Source organism: Molothrus aeneus, chromosome 1 (assembly GCF_037042795.1).
Source record: "Molothrus aeneus isolate 106 chromosome 1, BPBGC_Maene_1.0, whole genome shotgun sequence".
NCBI classification, from domain to species: domain Eukaryota; kingdom Metazoa; phylum Chordata; class Aves; order Passeriformes; family Icteridae; genus Molothrus; species Molothrus aeneus.
In genome coordinates this window covers 42550026-42570478 of record NC_089646.1, presented here as the reverse complement: position 1 = coordinate 42570478, position 20453 = coordinate 42550026, and the positions used below count along the sequence as shown (strand labels likewise).

Genomic DNA, 20453 nt, shown 5'->3' with positions numbered 1-20453 from the left:
GTACTTAAGAGTAGAACTGATTTCTTGAACTCAACTCTTAGAGTAGTCCTGACACTGATTTAATTTGCATTCCTTAAATTTATCAGAGTCCACATTAAAAAGAAACAGTCATCAGGAACAAAACTCTTTGTCAACAATTTTTGCAAGACAGATTTTTAAAGCACTGCAGAATTAGAGTTACACTTGTTTTAACCTACTTCCCTAGCTATGCACCAAGTTTCTTCAGAGTTATTTCCTTTTTTTGTGGTTCGAATCAGTGTAGGCAGTCAGAAGTGATCTGGAACAGTTTCACACAAGCACAGACACGTGCTTGGAATGTCCTAATTTGCACCTGAATTCACAACAGAATTATGTGTCTATGGTGAACTCTGAAAAACTAAACACACAATGTGATACAACTGTTTTAAAATAAAGTTAATAAGGATATATTATTTCCTGCTTTAAGGGCATTCAGGTACTCCTTTTTGTTTGAAAACTGCACTGGCTGCACTCAGTTAGCATCCATCCATAAGAAAAAGAGGGGAGTTTCATCATTCTGCTCCTGGTTCAAATCACGTTGCCATGGAAGCAGATGTTGAATTGATGAAAATAGGTCAACTGTTCAAAAAAAATTACTGGTTTAATACTTTAAAAATTATTATTATATTTTATTATTTCAATGCTTGCCATTATTTTGAAATTGGTAATATTTTATCCTGTGGTATTCTAATTAACATTTACTTTGCTTACACAATAGAATATTCCCACCAAAAATGTAGATAGCATCAGAGTAAAGAGCTGTTAATGGGAAAAAATATTTCACATAAATCAGTAGGGGCTGGGTACTGAATGCTTACAAGAATATCACACACACAATGCTTTGTTACTTCAGTAGTTTGGTGTTAAATGTTGCCATATAGGCTGTTTCCATTTGAAGAGTATTAGCATTATTAAAAAGCACTAGCATTAAAAAAAAAGGACAAAAAAATCAGGACATCAATAATACCTGTGCTTGGCTTTGACAGCAACAGTGTTTTCTGTTTAGTTTTGCATCAAACAGATACATAAATACTCAACTGTAGTCTCAGTTACTATAAACTTATTAAAATACTTAAAGACAGCTAAGATTTAAGTAGGTTACCCCATCAATAGAACATGTGAAAATACCCATAGCCAATTCAAAGAAATTTCTCTCTTAACATTTTCAAACTGCCTGCCAAGATGCTGTCAAAATAGCGCAAACACACAGTAAAATGTTCATCTTCACCTGCAGTAAACATCAGAAAATAAAATAACTCACCTGTATCATGTTTTTCTGAATCTCTGCTAGGTGATCTAAAATACTTTCCTATCAACACCCTGACACATCTGAATTTTTTTCTAAGTTGACATTGACATACTTTAGATGCATCAGGTTTGTCCTAAAAGTTTAATGTAGTATATTCTGTTCCTGAATATTTTTTTACAACTGAAATGCAGAGTTTATTCATAAATAGAGAAAGGTGCATGAGAATACTGCCAATACATGAGATTTGTGTTCCTTTCATAGTTCAGAGATCTTTCTATAGATTAAGTGAGACTTAAAGTAGAAAGGCTCAGTGGTGTAGAAGTCCTGCAAATTTAATCCAGCACAAACCCACCACAGCAGTGCTGTGTGTGTCCCACACACTGCTGCTCCTGCCCTGCTCCCTAGTGGACGGGGTCAGACAGCTTTTCCCACACCAATTCCCTGACCTGTTTCATCAGCACCAGGTAAAAGAAAGTCCCAGTGCCACAGGTAAGATGGGAATAAATTCACAGGAAACAAAAGCAAAAACATCCTCATCTCTTGAAACTGATATTAATCTATACTGCTGCTCATAGCCCCACAGCATCCAGTAATCCTCCTCTCTTTGAACATTTTGTAATCAATGTTTTAACCTGAAATATGTATAACAGAACTTCTGATAAAAAAAAATAAATCTGTAACTAAGAATAGGTTGAACTGCCAACACAATTGAAATGATTTTCAACAGAAATAAAACTCATGTTTGCTGTGCTCATTTTCATAGAGTTTTTTAAAATTAAATTTCTGTATAAAATGTGTTTCACTTCTGAGAACTCTTTTTGACTCTAGAAAGTTCAAAATTTGTGTTATGAAACTTTTTGCAATATTGTATAACTTGAGCTCTCTTTAAAAAACCGAGATCTCTTTTAAAAACTAAAACCAACAAAAAACCCCCAAACCCCACACCTGTGAAGATGTTAAATACTGTTTAAAATGTACAAAAAGAATGCCCTTAAGGAGATAGCAAAAGTCTTACATTTCACATTGAGTAGTTTTGAAACTGTTTATAACCAACCAACAACATTCCAAAGAACCCACATGGCTCATTATGCTCCAGAAACATACTGTAAGACTCACATGTTGGTTTTGTATTCTCTCTGTTTTCTCAGAGAGAATACAAAATACAAAAATTTCAATAAATAGCTGGTACTAACAGAAAAACAACCATCAAAAAAAAAATCAGAGACTGGCATATTTTAAATCATCAGGCATAGTGGATACTTTTGATTAAAACTTTTTTAATAGATCTTTTCTGACCACTACATTATGGCTTGTTGTTTGGTTGTTTTGGATTTTTTAAATTAAACAGAATAATTAGAGAAAACTTAACTTTTCTTTAACCAAATTAATACCTTTAATTTCCTCTGGCTCAGCCAGTATTAGCCTCCAACAGCCTCTTCATACCATAATTATAGATTGGTGGTCTTCACTAAAGGTGCTTCTCTATATAAGACACCATTTTTCCCCTCTCCTCTCCTCTCCTCAGTACTAATTCACCTCTTCTGTCCAAACTTTCTTCCCTTTGTTTTCTGAATCTCCCTTTCCACAGTATTTATAGATAATTTGAGATACAATGTTGAGGAGTTCTTAGAGCTACCTAGTTATTGTGCTGTAATTCATGCTCCCTAAAGGGTTGCATATAAACAGAATTTAAATTTAGAGAAAAATGCTGGTATTATCCTTTGTTCTACCAAGAAACAGAGGTCTGCCTAGAGATCACATAGCCAGCTTCATATTTAAACAGATAAAAGTCTAGCACACAGCAAGCAAAGTCAAAAACAGCCCCATCTCTGAGCTGTCAGAAATCCAGACTGCTTACATTTACTCATCCAGTTTTCAAAATATCACCTCTCTATATATGTTGTCCAGTAATGAGCTATATCATTACATTTGAGTTGCTAAATTAGTTTTATATTAAAACTACACCTCACTGAGGTCAATGTAAATGTCCACATGTGCATAATAGAAGAGTGCATCAGGCTGCCTGTAAATTCCAGCAAACCAGCTGACATGACTTATATTTACAGCTAACTCTGCAAACCTTAAGGCTTGGAAAATAAAACTCAAAGCAAGCTCATAATTCATTGCATAACACTTAATACCCGTAAAATGAACAAATAAGAAATAAATGCTCCTGATGCACCTCTGTAAGATGATGCACTTTTGTAACTACACATACAAAACCCAGACCTTTTGCCATGACAAAAGTAATGCAGTTTCTAAAAGCTAAAATAGAATAATGGAAAAAGTTAAAGTAATGCAATACAAGAAAGCCCTGAAGGAAAGATTTATAAGGGCAAAGTCCTGCAATATCAGTTCTGTAAAATACCCACAGTCATCCCTCCATGTCTGAAAAGGAATGACACTGATGTGCTTACTACACGGAATTAGGAAAAGATTAAACCCAAATGCTGTTACAATCACAAATATTTACAGTCATGACACATAGTTGTTTCAGATAAGCCCTACAGGATACATCCATAAAGATTATGTAGGAAGTCTTTTTAAGATATGCTCGGGTCACAACCCAAGCAGAGAAATAAACAGTTCACAAAAATGTGATTATTTTGCTTCTTGAAATAGCACTACTAAATACTTAAAGTACATGAAGCAACAAATGCTCAGTATCTTGGGAATGCTTGGGAAAGTATGGGAACAGCATTCACAGTGAATGAAAACACAGAAGAGAAAGAAATCAAAAAGAAAGACTTTGAAACACTTCTTTGATGGGGAAATTTTAATTTCCTTCTAATATAAGATGTGAGGTAAAGTCTAATTCCTGCTATCATTTCCACTGGTGTTTGGGTTATTTGCTACAACATGCATTTTTGAAGGCAGACTTACCTCTACCAATGCCACAGTCAGAACAAGGTCCATTTTTGAGTCTGGGAAAAGGGCATCCACTTCTGGAGACATTCCAATCAATATACAATTAGTAACAACTGATATCACACTCATAGTTTCAAAGGCCAGCTGAAATAAAACAAAAACATATTTACAGTTATGACCATTACCTCTTGCTTACTAGTCCCCAAATTGCTCTGCATGATACCTCTCTCTTCATTAAAGCCTCAGAAGACCCATTAGTTTAAATTATTTTCTGTTATCCTCTGAATTCTATGGCAGAGGACTTGTTTTGCAAGCAGTCCAGACCTCATCAGCTTGACAAGACCACAGCAAGGCTGTAACCTGAACACATGAAACAGCAAGCACTCACTGACAGTTGTACTCCTAAACAAACTTATTCCAGGATAAAGGAAAAAGTGCAAATTTCTAAGAGGAACTAGTAGTGCTAACACTGGCTTTGGGGGTTCTGTCTGAATGTTAAGAGGAAAAGATTCAGAATGCCTTTTTAAAACCACAACCACTTAAGATTTGTTGACAGATTTACATTTAAACACATGCAATAGCACAAGCCTAAGAAGCCCTTACGTAGAGAGCTCCCACAAAATGCCTGAAAATATTAATACAGCTTAACAATTGCATTTGCAGTACTTATTCCAAGGTTACTTATTCCAAGGTCCTGTCTGAAATGAGAAAGACTGACACAGAATTGTAGTGACTGTCACAATGAATTAGCAGAAATAACTTTCTCCTTGACAAGAAGCTAGTGACTCAGCTCACCTGATAAAATAGTTCCAGTATTCCTGTAACAGAAATCTTTCAGCAAATGCCCTTATTCCCCATATGAAATGGATTACTTGAAAAGTTAGTTATTTTTAATTCACAAAGCACATTCATTTCTGCCATCAGTTGAAAAAATGACACCATGAAACAAAATTACAGTACTGTAGTAATGTTATAATTTTTCAGCCGACTCCCTTGATTGAAACAAACTATTCTAGCAAAAAAAAAAAAAAAAAAAGCTAAAAAAAAAAGCTATTAATACATCTGCAGCTATATTTGTGTCTTATGACCACAGCCTGATTATTCTGGTGGTTACAGAATTGGTCAATGCAGCTATGGCATTAAGATGTTGGCAGCATAGACCTGGACTGAGAAAGTACATCCCATGTTAAAATGCAATCAGATTATAATTCACATATTTTAATGGCATATTATTAAAAGACTTCACTTCTAAGTCCCCTTCATTAATACTTATTCATGTGTCTAATGAACATTGCTCAGAATCCTAGGTTTGCATGTTTTTACTCAATGTTTTACTTGAGGTTTCAGGATTTTCATTTCTCACCTCTTACTTGCTTCATTTGATAACATTTACAACCCCTCCAAACTGAATAATCCATTAGCTCACTGTGCCCTTTATGTCCATTACATAACATTAGAAAACCTGTTAAATAAAACTAGAATATGAATAAGCTCTAGAAAGGTCCCCCAACCTTATCAATTCCCTGTTATTATGGAGTGCTAAAGTTTCTGGGTGCAATTTAGTCACTCCAGAAAACTCTGCTCAGGATCAGGTCACTGATGCAGCACTCTCCACAGGCCCCAAAATAGCTGGTGGCAGCATGACTGCATGGACAAACAAGTGAGGACAGAAAATGCTTAACCCAGTAGTATTACCATGAAATTGTTTAGATAGACTACAGTGTTCAGGCTGTGCAGAAAGTTCCAGCTCCTGCTCACAGATCCAGGTTATTTTCAAATTAGTCAGCTTGAGCACCAGTAACCATGGGTGCATAGGCCACAAGCCTGGCTTAGGAATCCAACTACTTATCTATTCTTCCATTTCTTTTGAAACTCCTGCTGTGCTCCACACTTCTGAGATAGCATCAGAAGCTACCATTTCTAAAATACACTGCCTGTAAAGAATACTGGACAGTAGCTGGAAGCTTTGCTTTGTTGAAGTTGCAATAGAAGTACAATACATACACAAGAACTAGAGAAAAAATTTGCTTTTTTTTCCAAGGCAGCTAAAAGGCATGTGGTCAAAAATCATACCAAAAAATATCACTGTGATATACAGTTGAACAGATGATATTCCAAGGCATTGAAGAGAACAAAGTACCTACTGAACTTTGAAGTGGCTCATGGGACAAACACAAAGCTTTCATACTGGTGCTGAAACCTCTTTTAAACAAATGAATAGAAAAAAAAAAAAAGACACAAAAATTACCTGCCAAACACCAATATTTGCTGTGGGTTCTGCAAATGGACGCTTGTAAACTCTGCACATCTTTAAGGCATCAGAGTATATCTCTGTGATGTTGTTTAACACTGCAAAAACAGCTGCCAGTGGATAAACACAAGAGAAAAGACTCACATAGCCAAACTGTAGGAACAACTCCAGGTAATCATCAAAAGTACCCTGAAAAACAGAGGAAACATAAGAACAACTTTAACCTACAAAAAATTATGACAGAACACAGAAATAGCACTACAGTTGTAAATATGTTTCCTCGTCCCAAATCAGTTGTTTGGAAATGACTGCTGATAATAGATGAGAAGAAGAATTTTTTAAAAATCCAATTAATTTGGAGTTATTCAATCACTAAAAACTTCTCATAAGGGGAGGCCCAGGTTTTTCCTTTTGCCTAATGCATTTTATGCAAGCCACACTTCCTATCCTTATCACATGAAGTAATTACATAAACACATTCAGCCTAGGAAGGTTTCTGAGCATCTCAGTTAAGCAGTAACAGAAGGAACAGTGAGGAACAGAAAACAGCACCATGCATTTCAACTGGCAGAACACCTCCTGAGAGCACTGGGGCAATAAAAGTCCTAGCATTTCAGACTGTCCATGAAAGACCTAACCAGAATGGTAGGCTGATAGATAGGCAAATCTTTTCTGGTATTTCTGCTTGTTTATTTCAAAATGGTAGGACAGAATTAGTGGACCATTTGAAGATTGAAATCTACAAGGCAGCACTGACATCTGAAAGGAACAATTAGTGCAAACAAGAAAACCTATTTAGCAAATCACAATAGGTTTATCCCCTGATCTTCGAACCAAGAATGTGGGTACTTAAATGCTGATTAAGTACTCACATGTAGGTGATCATATATTTATTTGCATATTAGTTTTGTAGTATTAATAACAGTTTGCTATGATTGCAGCAATTTTTTTATCAAAGAACCAAACCAACCCCTTTTAAAGAAAAAGTGTTCATAAACAAAGGATGGTGAAATACCACAAATATAAAGTAGGATCTAGGTTACACAGACACATGTATTGTCCTCTCTCTCAAAACTGAAATTATGAAGACTTGACAGTAACTGAAATTATTGCAAGAACCACATGAAAGTGGTTTTGGCTCCAGGTATCAGACACATGGTTATCTACTCTTTTTTGTCCATCATAGCTGTTAAACTGACTGCCCTCTCCAACACCTAGTGCTTTTTTCTCCTAGGAAACAGAGAGGGGCAGTTGAAGTCTGCAAGCTCACAAATCAACACGGGGTACTCATTAATTGTATTTCTCATTTGAGGTCATTTTGGAGTTCCACAGCATAGTTCAGTCTCACAAACCAGTCTGCAGGCCAGACTATGAACAGCTACCTAAATTTTAAAGCCATTTAGACTTTTTCCTCAGAAACATTTTGTACAAGCTCTAAATTTTACTAAGGCCTTCTTTAGGGACATTTGCAGGAATGTCCACTGGAATGGCAGCCACACATCTGCTACTGCTATCATTTTCTCAGACAATCACTGCAGGCAGAGAGAGAGCTTTCCTTTGTGCTCCTCCTTCTGGTAACTTTACAGTATTCCCACTGCTTTTTCACTCTTCTCATTTCCTTGCCCAATACATACTGGCTTTTAGAACAGCAGAGTATGAGGTAAATAAGTATTTCTTTTTCTCCTACTCAATTTATGAAACTCTGCGTAGGAAAACAGGAGTCTGAGACAATGTTAAAGAAATTTCTAACTGTGCCATTGGCAGCCAGAACATCAGCTATGACATCAAGGAAACAAAAGCAAGGAATAAATTAAGGGAGAAAATTAACTAGAGGAGTGAAGCAGAAATTAGAAACATAATAATTAAAAAATTATTGCAGGATGTTTTTACATCTTAAACAGGGTTAAGGACTGGATATTTGAAAAGTAAGTGAGAATGAGGACAAAAAGAATAGATAATTAAATGCTGAAGAGTATGTGAAAGGAGGAATCAAAACAAAAGAGCCTGAAACACAGAATTCTGTCAAGACTCAGCAGTTACTAAACAGTCAAATGCTTCCCCCTTGTGACAGTTTTAATTTTAGAAATATTTTTGCCTGCTGACAGCTCACTGCTTGCAAACAAATCCGCGGTCTAATATAGTTTATTCACAAGCATAGCAAAACAATAATCTTTAAATTGAGTATAAAATTAAGGCTTTGAATACACAGTATTTGGAACTGAACCTGAGGCTAGCAGTGGACACATCCAAGGCAAAATCCTAACTCCCTACAACTGACCTCTTGGGTACCCGTGAAAAACTATTCAGGGTACAATAGTACAACAGGTGCAGATTCATTTGATCCAACTCTGCACAAGAAGCACTGGGCAATGTCACTCAGAGACACCACATTGGCTTTGTCACTGGCTCAGTGACAGCTGAGAATCAGGAGTCAGCTCAGGTCTAAGAGCAGAGCTTACTTGGTCAGGCTTGATGCTGACAGATAACTCTGGGAGCTGTGCTGGCCGATGTGCAGGTGCAGTGCTGGACTGTGCTGATTTACCAGCTCAGACACTAAGACAGGGACTTCTGCTGGGTTCTGCACTGCAAGACAGGCTGTCTAACTCTATCTCCCTCCAATCTTCACACAGGAACACATTTGTACAGTTTTTTAAATTGTAAAGGTGATAGTTCTTTCTCCTTTTCCCACATCACGACACTTCAAGCAGGAAGAATCTGATATGGTGTTACTACCAAATTTTCAAACTGCTAACGTCTACCTTTTACACGAAAAGTACACTATCTACATGTACTTCTTATTCTGTAAAAGCAAAAATCATACAGTACTAAAACTCTTGTGACTGTGCTTGCAGCATCTGATCAAGTTGTTAGCCAGTCTGTGAGGCCTTAACATACCCGCTGACCTCCACTGCGTAAATTCCTTTAGAATTTTAAGTAATGAATTGCATAGAATCTGCTAAATACAATTAAAAATTATACTGGGTAGGAGGTGGTCAAGAACAGAACCAAGAAGACAGGGAATATCAAAGCTGTGGTTTCAAGAGGCTAGAGCATCCAACAGGAATATTGTTTTGAAAAGCTGGTTTCTTCTGTCTTCTGTTTCTGGTCCCATTCAGACCTAAGCCCTCTCTCGTAGGCCCTACTTTAACTGCCCATTTAAACTAATACCACTGCATAATCAAACCAAAACAGAAATAAGTTCCCTCTTCCCTGTGCCAGCCTACTCATCCTGGTAGTCTTTGGGTTACCCTTGGGGATAAGGGCGTATTACACAAATACTTCTTTCCAGTGGCATGGGGTTAGGTAGCTCCAGACAGAGCTATTCATTCCTTCCCCTTCATTCTGGTGTTACTAGGATCCTGCACTGTATCCACTTCCTGATCCAGGATAACACACAGCTGCATAAACAGCTACCAGCAAAGCTGATGAAGCTGGAAATAAGCTGCCACACCAAAAAGCCAAAAATATTCTTGTTTGCCTTGGCTCATGCCTCTGTGAACTGCAGCCCAGAAAAGTTTTAACTCTTTTAAGTACTACAACATACCAAATAGGTTCCCATTTCTTTTTCCATGTTGACCTGTTCAGCTAATGACAGGTCCATATCAGTCTTTGTGGAGCACATGCGTTTCCTCATCCTCCTGTTGTATCTCTTCTGGAGCCAGTAAGGAAGCAAGGATTCTGCAAATTGGTTGAGGATCTGTGAAGTTATCAGCAAAGTGGCCAAGCTCTTAAGTTAGAAAAAAAGAAATTAAAATTAATATAATTGTGATGAAACTATGATCATTTGCAATTCTGTGAGCTCAAGTAACACTCTAAGTTACTGTACTATGAAAAAAAAAACAGCCTAACAAACCTAGGAATAGCATACAAAAAGTGTAGATGATCTAGCTCCCATCCTTTGTTGTGTGTTGAGAAGGACTAATTAGGAGTTAGCAGTCTAAATATTTTGTGTATCTGGTTGTATCTTGAAAACAGTACACCAAGTACAATGAAGGGCAATGCATATTTAATATATGCTAATGACACTCACAGAACTGGTATAGGTATGTAAAGTGTTTTGCTAGAGATCACTTCAGAGTAACAGAGCTCTTGAGCTGAAGTTCTTGTTGTACTGCTCATTATGTTCAGAGCAAAAATATTTTCCTTATAACAAATTTTCATGCATTGGAGTGTGAAAGTTGATTTAAAATACTGACTACAAATCATTTTTGCTTTTATTTCTTCTCAGATCCTCACTGTAGTCGAACTTAATCACAACCCTATCCTCAAGAGTCTCTCATTAAGAACACTACAGAGAAGAACATCTTCTAACATAAAAGGAAATAGAGAGGAAATGAAAATTTCCCAGTCTCATCTGTGTGAGAGAATAATCAAATTTATTTGAAAACAGTTCCTCAAAAAAAAGAGAGAAAGAATTACTCTACTCTGCTATGATTCTGTAATAATGTTAGGGGAACTGAAACATGGAAGCTGGATTTCTAACAAAATATAGGTGAAATATATTAATTGCCAAGTTTATGTTTTAGAATAAATATTGAAGTCTGTTTTAATCAATCCTTTATCTTCCTAGATTCACCAACATTCTTAAGATGTTTTTGGAACTCACCTGCCTCAAAAGCTTCATATCAAACATCACAAAGGCAATGTAGAATAGAGATGCAAAACAATTTAAGAAGTTGAACTGCAAATAAAAATATTTGGGTTTAGTACTTGAGCAAAAGTTCAGATGCAGAATATCATCTAACTTAACAGCTACCCTGACTAAATGGCTTCCATGAACATGTAAACTGCCCATCAAAATTTTCTTTACCCTTAGCTCAGAAGAAACACATTTTCAATATTCTTACTCAGCTTTTCCACTTAACAAGCTTAATGCTCTCCTAACACAAAGTGAACAAAGAGAGCTACAACTGAATTACAAAATGTGGACATTAAAAACACATCACCTTCTACTTAAATTTAATTTTTTGGCAATTTCTCTAGATAACATTAGAAAAAGGATATATTGATCTTTATTTAGAACAGTGACTTATTTTAAAAGAGATACTTTGTCAAAATATACGTGTTGGCTGATACGTCTCTCAATACCTAAAACCAGTCCTTTATATATGTTAGCTGCAGTTTATGTTTAATCACTTCAAAATATTTTATGGCCAAGAGAAATACTCCCTACTTCTAAAATGAGACATAATTACAGTATTTAATCAAACTCCAAAGTTTCCTACATGCTGTAAGTGATGCAGCTCCTGTTTTGGAGCTTTTGGCCAATACAGATAATATTGGGAGTACAGAGAGCCATTCACAGAGTGAGAATGAAAACTGAGGGAAACTTACACTTGATAGTTCATAATTTTTAAAATAATTTTGTATAAATAACCTACGGAGAAAAAGTTTTATGAGAAAGGCTACAGGAGGAGACAAAGTTTAAGTGATAGCTACAAGAGTTTTAGATCAAGAGGTTACCTACCAGTAACAGATGGGTAACACCAAGATTTAACACAAAGAAAGCCCCAAAACAAAACAAACAAACCTCAAACAAACACACACACATACACATACAAAAGCATGGTGAAGGAAATAAAGAAGGAGCTCTAAGGAAATTGAGAAAATAAAAAAGGAAGAAACTTAAATGATCTTTTCAAAAAGGAAACAAGAATATTAGACAAATGAAATAGATCTGGTTCTGCTATGAGCTACACAGGAGTAGACTGACAGGTATTTTCAGGTTTCTCTGACAGGTTGTCTGAACGTTAATACAGGAGGAAGTTTATACATGAACTTTTCAAAATATGGTTTACCATAAAATTGAGCAAAAAATAGCTCTCAGTTGAAGACAGGACCACACCAATTAAAAGAAACTTATATATACAGCATCCAATGAATGAACAATTCAATACAAATCAAAAGCCAACTCTCCACTATAAGAGAGGCGTCTAAAATAGTCTACCAGTTACTGCAACCATAACAGAAATCTTGTTTACTCTGATATTTGTGCTACTATTTGGCCTTGAGCAAAACGGCAGGTCACTGTGGTAATGCTAGAAAGCACTAATAAAACACAGCACAAGCTGTCTTTTAAAAAGCTGTTTATATGACATACTTACCACTAAAACCTTCAGAATTAAGTGATTCTGATATGAAGATTCCAGCCTGTGATTTTCTAAAATACCAACAAAATTATTAATTAGTAAAGAGCAGAAGCTCCTACCATTTAAACATTGCTATCCAAACAGTGAACAGACACTGTTTGTTCACATGAAAATTACTTATCTAATAGTTGTCCAACACTTCATGGTAGAAAGAATTTATACTGTACCAATGCCTCACTTCATCTATGAAGCTAAACTGAGCCACAGTATTATCCACCCATATTTTTGACTACAACTCCACTATTTTTTCAGCCACAAAAGTTCCTTCTTTTATCTATTGCTTACCCTGAAGAGCTATTTTATAAAAGAAAAACATCCATCGCTCTTAAGGCTTAACAAAATGTGTCTAGTTATTGATTGCTCTTTTAACTGAAAACTAATGGGAATAATGAAAAGTAAAAATAACAAATTTGATTCAAAACCAGTAAATGCTCACAGAAATATTCCCATCTTTCTCCAAGGAATTTAGGTAAGACCCTACATTCTAAAGCAAGATTGAGTATGTGAAGTTCAACAGATGCATTACTCATTCTAAATTGAGATTTTCAGTTCACTGAAGATAAACTGTCAGAACCTGATGTTTCAGGAAGGTTGATTTACTAGAGGGGACAAAAGGGAAGTGGATTGGAGATTTTCAATTTCGTTCTGCTATTTTGTTAGGTTGTACCTTTAAAGCCCTGGGTGAGCAGTAAGTGGGAAGGCAGCACACTAGCAAGTGTTGTGTCAACAAGGCTGAAAGGAGACACCATCACCTACGGACCTTGCTCAGGACAAACCAGCAGAGCTCTGCTCTGACAGGAGCATCAAGTTAGGCCTGACATGTGAAAATGCACTCAAGTGACTGCAATTTTTACTTTTAGCTTCCACTACACAATTAGCTTTCATAAATGGTGCAACAGGGGTGCTTAAAATACCCCAGATTGTTTCCCATGCTTTGTCACTTTAGCTGTTGGAAGTCAGATACTATCTGAAAATATGCCAGGTGGGAGAGAAGATAGGAGAGCCAGATGAGCTTTTCAGCCTATTCAGAGCATGGCAGCAGAAACATATTGGACAGCACAGAAAAGGCACAAGCTGTCAGTGTAGCAGGTTACATAAATACTGCCTCTGCTGAACAAGAAACATCAGCTTAAACCCAAAAAAGTCTGGATTAAAAAATCCCTTGAGTCGCCTGTTAAAGACATTTTAGTTTATCAGATCAGCATAACTGGGTATTTCACAGAAATGCCTTTTTTTTGCAGTACAGTAAAAACAATGAAACAAAACAGCCAACTCAGCCCTAGATATGAATTTTTAAATCACTATTTAAATAAAAACCTTGAACAGTCACAAACAAAGAAATTGCTTGCTTTTACTATCACAGATGTCAGGTTGAATTTGCTGAGCAAATCATTTTGGCAAGCATAACCAACCCCCATGTCAACACCTGTTTTTATTCTGTCTTCTGCATCAACCTCCCCTTTGCTTTATTTTTCTTCTGTTAATTTTCTGGGTTTCCATCTTTAGTAATCTGGATTCTGTCCTGCAAATCAATGCCATATGGAGCTACATGAAGCAGTTAATTCTCCATTAGCTTAACCTATTAACTTTGTCTGAAAGTGACTTCACATGTCTGTAGAAGTGCTAAAATTCAAAATAAACACCAGCATTTCACTATCCTTATGTTAGGCTGCAAAACATAAGGCCCAATCTGTTAAATAAATCACACACACAGGGGGGAAAAAAGGTAATCTTTTATAACATTCCTCCTCTTCTGAGAATGCCCAGAGAAAGACATTTTGATTGGGATGTGGAATCCCAGTCTTTATTATGTATGTAGCATACATAAACACCCTCATGTGACATTCAGATTGGGCTTAGATTAGGTTCCATTATCTCAGTGCCTCTGCCCTCTACACTGATGTACAGTAGACTGAAGCACAGTAACCAAACCCAGGCCGTGGGGGCAACTTGCCAGGACAATCCTTCCTGCCAACCATGCACCTCTGAGCTCTTATCCTCATGCTCTACCCCCATCTCTTTTGCCATCACAATGGCTGAGACAGCCAAAGAGCTAAATCAGGGAGGGGAAACATGTGCACCAAAGGCAGAGAGAGGCTGAGGAGCAAGGCAGGATCCCCCCTTCTGATGGAATGTCAGACTCAGACCAAATTAAACCAAATATGAAACTGCAATCACACAACACTCAAAATATAAGAAGTTAAACTGGCCACCTCTTTTACCCTACAGCAAGAACCAACTTTGGGAAATCTCTTTAGCATTCTGTTGAACAAGAGCTCACAGTAATGGATTCTACAAAGAAACAAATTCTAAGTACGTGGGACTCTAATTTGAAAGAAAAAGAGTGAACAACTTTCTTACCCCAGGATGTTAAGAATTCAGCAGCATACCGATAGATTAGGTTCATAATTTCAATGACAACGGCATAGATGATACTGGGCACATACAGCATCAAGCTGCTGAAGTTAGACTCATTCTCTTTGTGATAATCCAGAGCCCACTGCTCCAAGTCAAAGTAAATCATCATCACGTACAGTGAGAAGTAGAGGCAAAGGCACACAAATGGCAAGGACACCAGGTAAATCCGTAATTGTCTCTTAATACTTGAGTACATTGGCTCCTCCCTCCCAGTGACAGGATTGATCCCCAGCACGCCGTGGAAGCCTGGTCTTGGCTCCTCAAACTGTCGTTTCATCAGCAGCGTGCCCCAGCGGTACGTCAGGATGGCGCACATCCGCTTCCACACCTCCAGAATCACAGTGGACCACAGCAGATTGAACGTGGCAAACATCACGTATTTGTCGTAGTCTTCCCACGCAAACACGTAATAGGGAATCCCAATGACAGCCATTGGAATCAAAGCAAATGTGAAGTATTCTAAGAAGCCAAAGTAGAGAGCAATGGTTTCGCCAAAGTAGCAGCGTATGTCATCTGCAGAAAGAAATGAATCAGCTAAGACTACACCTAACAGAGATGTCAGTGCAATATCAAACTTGACCTCACATGAACTTACAATTTTTCACTGGCCAGAATTTTTTTCTAAATAACACAATACATATCATTGCTTTTTTTTTCTTCCTTCACCCTTATTACAAAAAGTCAGATGGTTATCTGAATTATTTTTTTAATGTTACATATATACCTACATAAATATACCATTCAGATGGCAAGGTAGTCAAACAGATATCCAGAGAAAGGGGAAAAAAAAAAAGTAAAACCCCAACCAAAGAGAAAACACTATCACTCTTGCACACAAAATTGATCAATGAATGGCATGGAAGATATCTGATGTAATAAAAGCCACTTTAACAGCAAATGACACACAGCTTCTGAAAATTCCCACTGGCATATGTACTCCTGGGAAACAAATTTGTTTCAGCTTGCTCAGAGACAAAAAAGGCTAGTTGTGCTTTGACAACTCTCAAGGAGCTAAAGGAAGAGATGGACAGGTGTATCAAAATCTTAAAGTACTCAGGTTGAGATAATCTCTTCAGCAGACAACTGATACATGATATACGTACTTGCTGTACTCACTAAGTTTGTCTACTCAGGTGCTACAGAGACTTAAAAAGTGCACTAATAAAGGGTACATTTCATGACAGATGTATTACCTCCAAGAAAACATTTCACTTATCTTACTAATAAAATATATAGGGTTATTATTCATATAATCTAGAAATTATTAGATACAGAAATGCCTACCAAACAGTTTAGAATGCTGAAATCTCTTGTCTTTGCCTGCTTGGATGACCAGACTGCTTGTATGCCACTGTTTCGTATTTACCAGCTTAAAGAAACAGCCATAGAAGCATGACATCTGAATTGACACTGTAAATACACTACCACAGTGCATTACCTCTGTAATACACTTCGACAAAATACCTTACATACAATACCAGAATATTCTTATGGCTTACAAAACACTACAGCAGAAGTTCACAATTGCCAACCAGATAAAGTCTCTGAAAGCAAGAAGGAAAGGTAAACAGAAGCACTCTAACATCCCTGTCAATCAAAAATTCATTAACAAATACATTCAAGTGTAGGTCATTAGCGCCATTTCACACTTCAACATGAAAGATATCCCTTAATTAGTACATATTTAACAGGGTCCTGGGATTTGCTTCAAAATTTTGTATGGATTCAATGTCAGTCCAAAGAAAAAACAAACTCTTTCTCACATAAACAAAAGACCAGCACACAATAAGGCTCCTAACACAATACTCTAGAGGTAGGAATTATCGAGCTAGATCTTTAACTTCCTGCAGCTCAGGAAAGAACCTCAAACAACTGCAAGACCCAGAGATTTATAATTAGGCAAGTCCCAAATGCTTATTCTCTTATTTTTAAATAAAGTTTACAGGTTTAGAGTTTAGAACTTAACTTTCCACATTTCCTGACTAAAAATTATATTCATTTTAAGATTATTCAGTGTCTAAAATATACTCAAGTGATGCTGACATGCAACAACATACAGTCTTCATTCAGACACTGAATTTAGAACAAACAGTTGTAAATACACTTTTGACCCACCTACAACACAAAAAAGCTTTGGGAGTTCCAGACATGTGGGAGCTTGGCAAGAGTAAGTTTGAAAGAACAGTCTTGGCTTGGACCATTCCTGTTTTACTGATGGATAGGGAGAATTTGTGATGTGCAGAATGCTGTTACATGGAAATTCACAGACTACAGACTCTGAAACCACCAAATTTGCAAGTCTAGAATCATTTCAGCAGGTCACAGAGGAAACACTAAGAGGAAAAACTTGTCCAAATGGTAAAAGAGCAGTGGTGTGATTTCACTACTCCACTGCATGACCACAATGCAAAGGCTGTTCACATACCTAAAGGTTGATAACCAATTTTCACTCGGCCATACCAGCTGTGAGAAAGCTTTTTCAACTCTTCTCTATCATGCAGAGGGAAAATTTGAACAAGAATACCACTGGTCAATAATCTTCTCACTAGAAGAGGAAAGAAAAAATAGATACCAGGCACTCCTTCACAGGACACTGAAGTTGACATAAGTAAACAGGTTATGTTGTGTATTTACCAAGCCTAAAGTCCCTTCAAAATAGATCCAGGACTCAAATCCTAAAAAAATTGTCTCATGTTAATTAAAAAATTGAGAGCAGTTATACCTATTCCTGCAAATACTGTGCTGTCCACTGGAAGACAAAGAGCAGCCTTTTTACATATAACAACAACTCCACAGCTTTGCAATATAGCCAGATGCAGATTCAATAGCAAAAAGTGCAGCAGGTTAGGACTGAAATTACCACATGTAGCTTTGCAGAGATGGCCACAAAGCCATCATTGTACTAATTATGGGAAAGATATAAAAAACATTTGAATTACCAGTTTACACTAATTCATAAATTGCATCACATCTTCATTTCAAACAAACTAAATATTCCACAATTTGTATTTAGCTTTATTATGGAAAGCAATACTACATGTGTGTATAAACAACAAACTGCTCTGAAGTTACAGTCATAGAAAAAATAAAATATATTAAAAAACAGGGAGGCACTGAAGTGTGACAGTATTTTACTATTTCCCATCATCATCTGCTTCACACAACTAGAAAAATACCTTGGCTATATAAAAAATTACCAATGTAAACTCATCTGACATCTACATTTATTTACGTTTTTTGAACACAGATCTCCTTCTCCGATGATCAACACTAAAGAATAAAGATACTGTTAATAAAAGGACATACAATTATTAAGATCCATTCTCCTAAGAATCTGTAGCATCTCTGCCAACAAACTACTTTGAGCTACCATAAAAACAGCACCAGCTCTCACTGCTTCTTTCTCCCATGAAAAGGAAAAGCTCTTGAAGCAAAGAGGAAGATCAGGGAAACCAAATAAATTAAATAAAACTTCCTTCCTGTTATGAAATTTGCAACTCTGGAGCACTGGTACCCATTCCAGTATTTTTATACAAAGAGAACTCAAATATACAATCATGTCACTTAAATAATAAATACTTTTGGTACCAATTAAAAATAGTGGATAACACCAACATGTGCAAAAGCTACCCAGCTAAAGAGAACATAAGGCCAGAGCCTCAGCCTCACAGAACAACTCAGGGTGGACGCCCTCTGGAAGTAATCCGGTCCACCTTCCTGCTCAAGAGAAGTGTGGCTTAAATCAGGCTGCTCAGGGCCTTGTCTAGTGAGGATTTAGAAGCCTCCCAGGACAGTTACCAACAATCTCTTTAAATCCCTGATCAAATGTTTGCTTATCCTGTTGAAATAAATAATTTCTTGATACCTATTCAGAATTTCTCTTGTTGTATTGTGCATCCTTTGCCTTTTGCCCTATTACTGAAGCAGTGAAAAAACAAATTTGGTTAAAAATAGTGGGACTTGAACATCTGAAGGATTTCTCTTCATTTCAGGATTTTTTTTTTTCACCATGGACACTATCCTACATCAACTCGGTGAGTTAGAGGCAACAAACTACATTACTTACCAATTGATTTTCCTGGGTACAGTTTTGCCTGAGGATATCCAGGGATCATTTTTTCATCTTTGGCTCTCAAATTTTCAAGTTCATGTTTGATGATGTACTGACATTCTGCCATTGTAAGGAAATCGTGATTGTCATCTAAATAAAAAGGAAGGTTGTATGAAATGGTGCAGCACATGGATACAACCCTGGCAGCAAACAACTACAAAAAATTACCAGAATCAAGAAAAAAATATTACAGCAATAAACCTATGTCAACTCCATCCATTTATCATCATGGAAAAAAGAGTTAGATTTCCTTGACATAAACAATTTTTTTCCTGTTAAGAATAAGAAACTATAGGGATTGCCCTAAATACACGAAGTAAAAAGCTAATATATCAACAAAACTCTAATACAAAGAATAACAGTATATTATAGTTTAACTGCAACCAGAAATGCTACCAAGACAACACAGACTGCAGGGTTTCTTTTTTAGGTGACAATTTCTCTGACTGCACCTGGACAAAACAAAAATTACACTTGTGTTTTGAAAAAGAAAAAATACCAGGAGATACAGCCAAAAATATGTTTACAGCAGTTGGAAATCCAGCTAATCCTAGAGATTCTGTTAGCAGTGGAATTTGTGACAGATTTGCATTAATAATGTAAAGGCATGAAAGAAACAGAAGTGGCACTTTTGCAACTGACAACTCTTTTGAATGTTTCCTAATTTCAGGAAAGCAAGGTCACAAAACTGAAGGCACTGCAACAGTTATTGCAAAGCAGTGGTATTGAGCAAAACTGCCACTGAACAACAAAACTTAAAAATTGTTTCAGACAGACCCAAGAACCTTTATATTGAAAAATGTGGTGAAAGGCATCACTCAAACAGGCACATTAAAAGTATTAGCAATACTACGCTGGGACTCCAATATTTACCTGCAGAGCAAAAAAATGAGTTCTGCCACTGTAAGGGCATTAAATACCTTACAAGCAGCACATTTAAAAGGAAATGTTCCTGCGTTGGCATCCCCACAAAATAAAACATTAAAAAGAAATGATTCCACTAATCATGCCCAAATCCCACTGAATGCATCTGTGTTAATTATTGTTTGTTTGTTTGTTGTGTACATGTAACAGAGAAAAATGTTTCTATTTTCTCCAGCTTATTTTAAGATCATAAGCCTCAAAACTGGCTCACAGAAATTAAATTGTCACATTAATTCATAACATGGATTGATAATCATAAAATTGTGTTTATCAACTCCTTTTCTTGTCTTATTTTCCAAGAAAATCTTTCATACAAGTAAGAGACTATTTGGAGCATAGAAAAGCATGAAGGAAAAGACAAGCAAAAAATTAAAGCCATGTGAAAGAAACCAAAATTCATTATATGACTTGAATTTCCATAGTTAAAAACAAGTATTTTTTTCATGGCTTGGTCTTCTACTTGCT

General features: G+C 36.5%; 1 protein-coding gene across 2 annotated transcripts in view; it reads right to left on the bottom strand.

Annotated features, from left to right (window-relative positions):
* ANO10 (anoctamin 10) overlaps window positions 1-20453 on the bottom strand; it is a 121926-nt gene that overhangs the window by 96698 nt on the left and 4775 nt on the right. For both annotated transcript variants that reach the window (XM_066571623.1, XM_066571631.1), the window contains exons 4-11: window positions 19020-19154; window positions 17379-17498; window positions 14897-15466; window positions 12491-12546; window positions 10993-11067; window positions 9931-10113; window positions 6384-6575; window positions 4151-4279 (exon numbers count right to left, since the gene is read on the bottom strand). In XM_066571623.1, coding sequence (XP_066427720.1) covers window positions 4151-4279; window positions 6384-6575; window positions 9931-10113; window positions 10993-11067; window positions 12491-12546; window positions 14897-15466; window positions 17379-17498; window positions 19020-19154 — 1460 coding nt within the window. The remainder of the gene's footprint in view (window positions 1-4150; window positions 4280-6383; window positions 6576-9930; window positions 10114-10992; window positions 11068-12490; window positions 12547-14896; window positions 15467-17378; window positions 17499-19019; window positions 19155-20453) is intronic.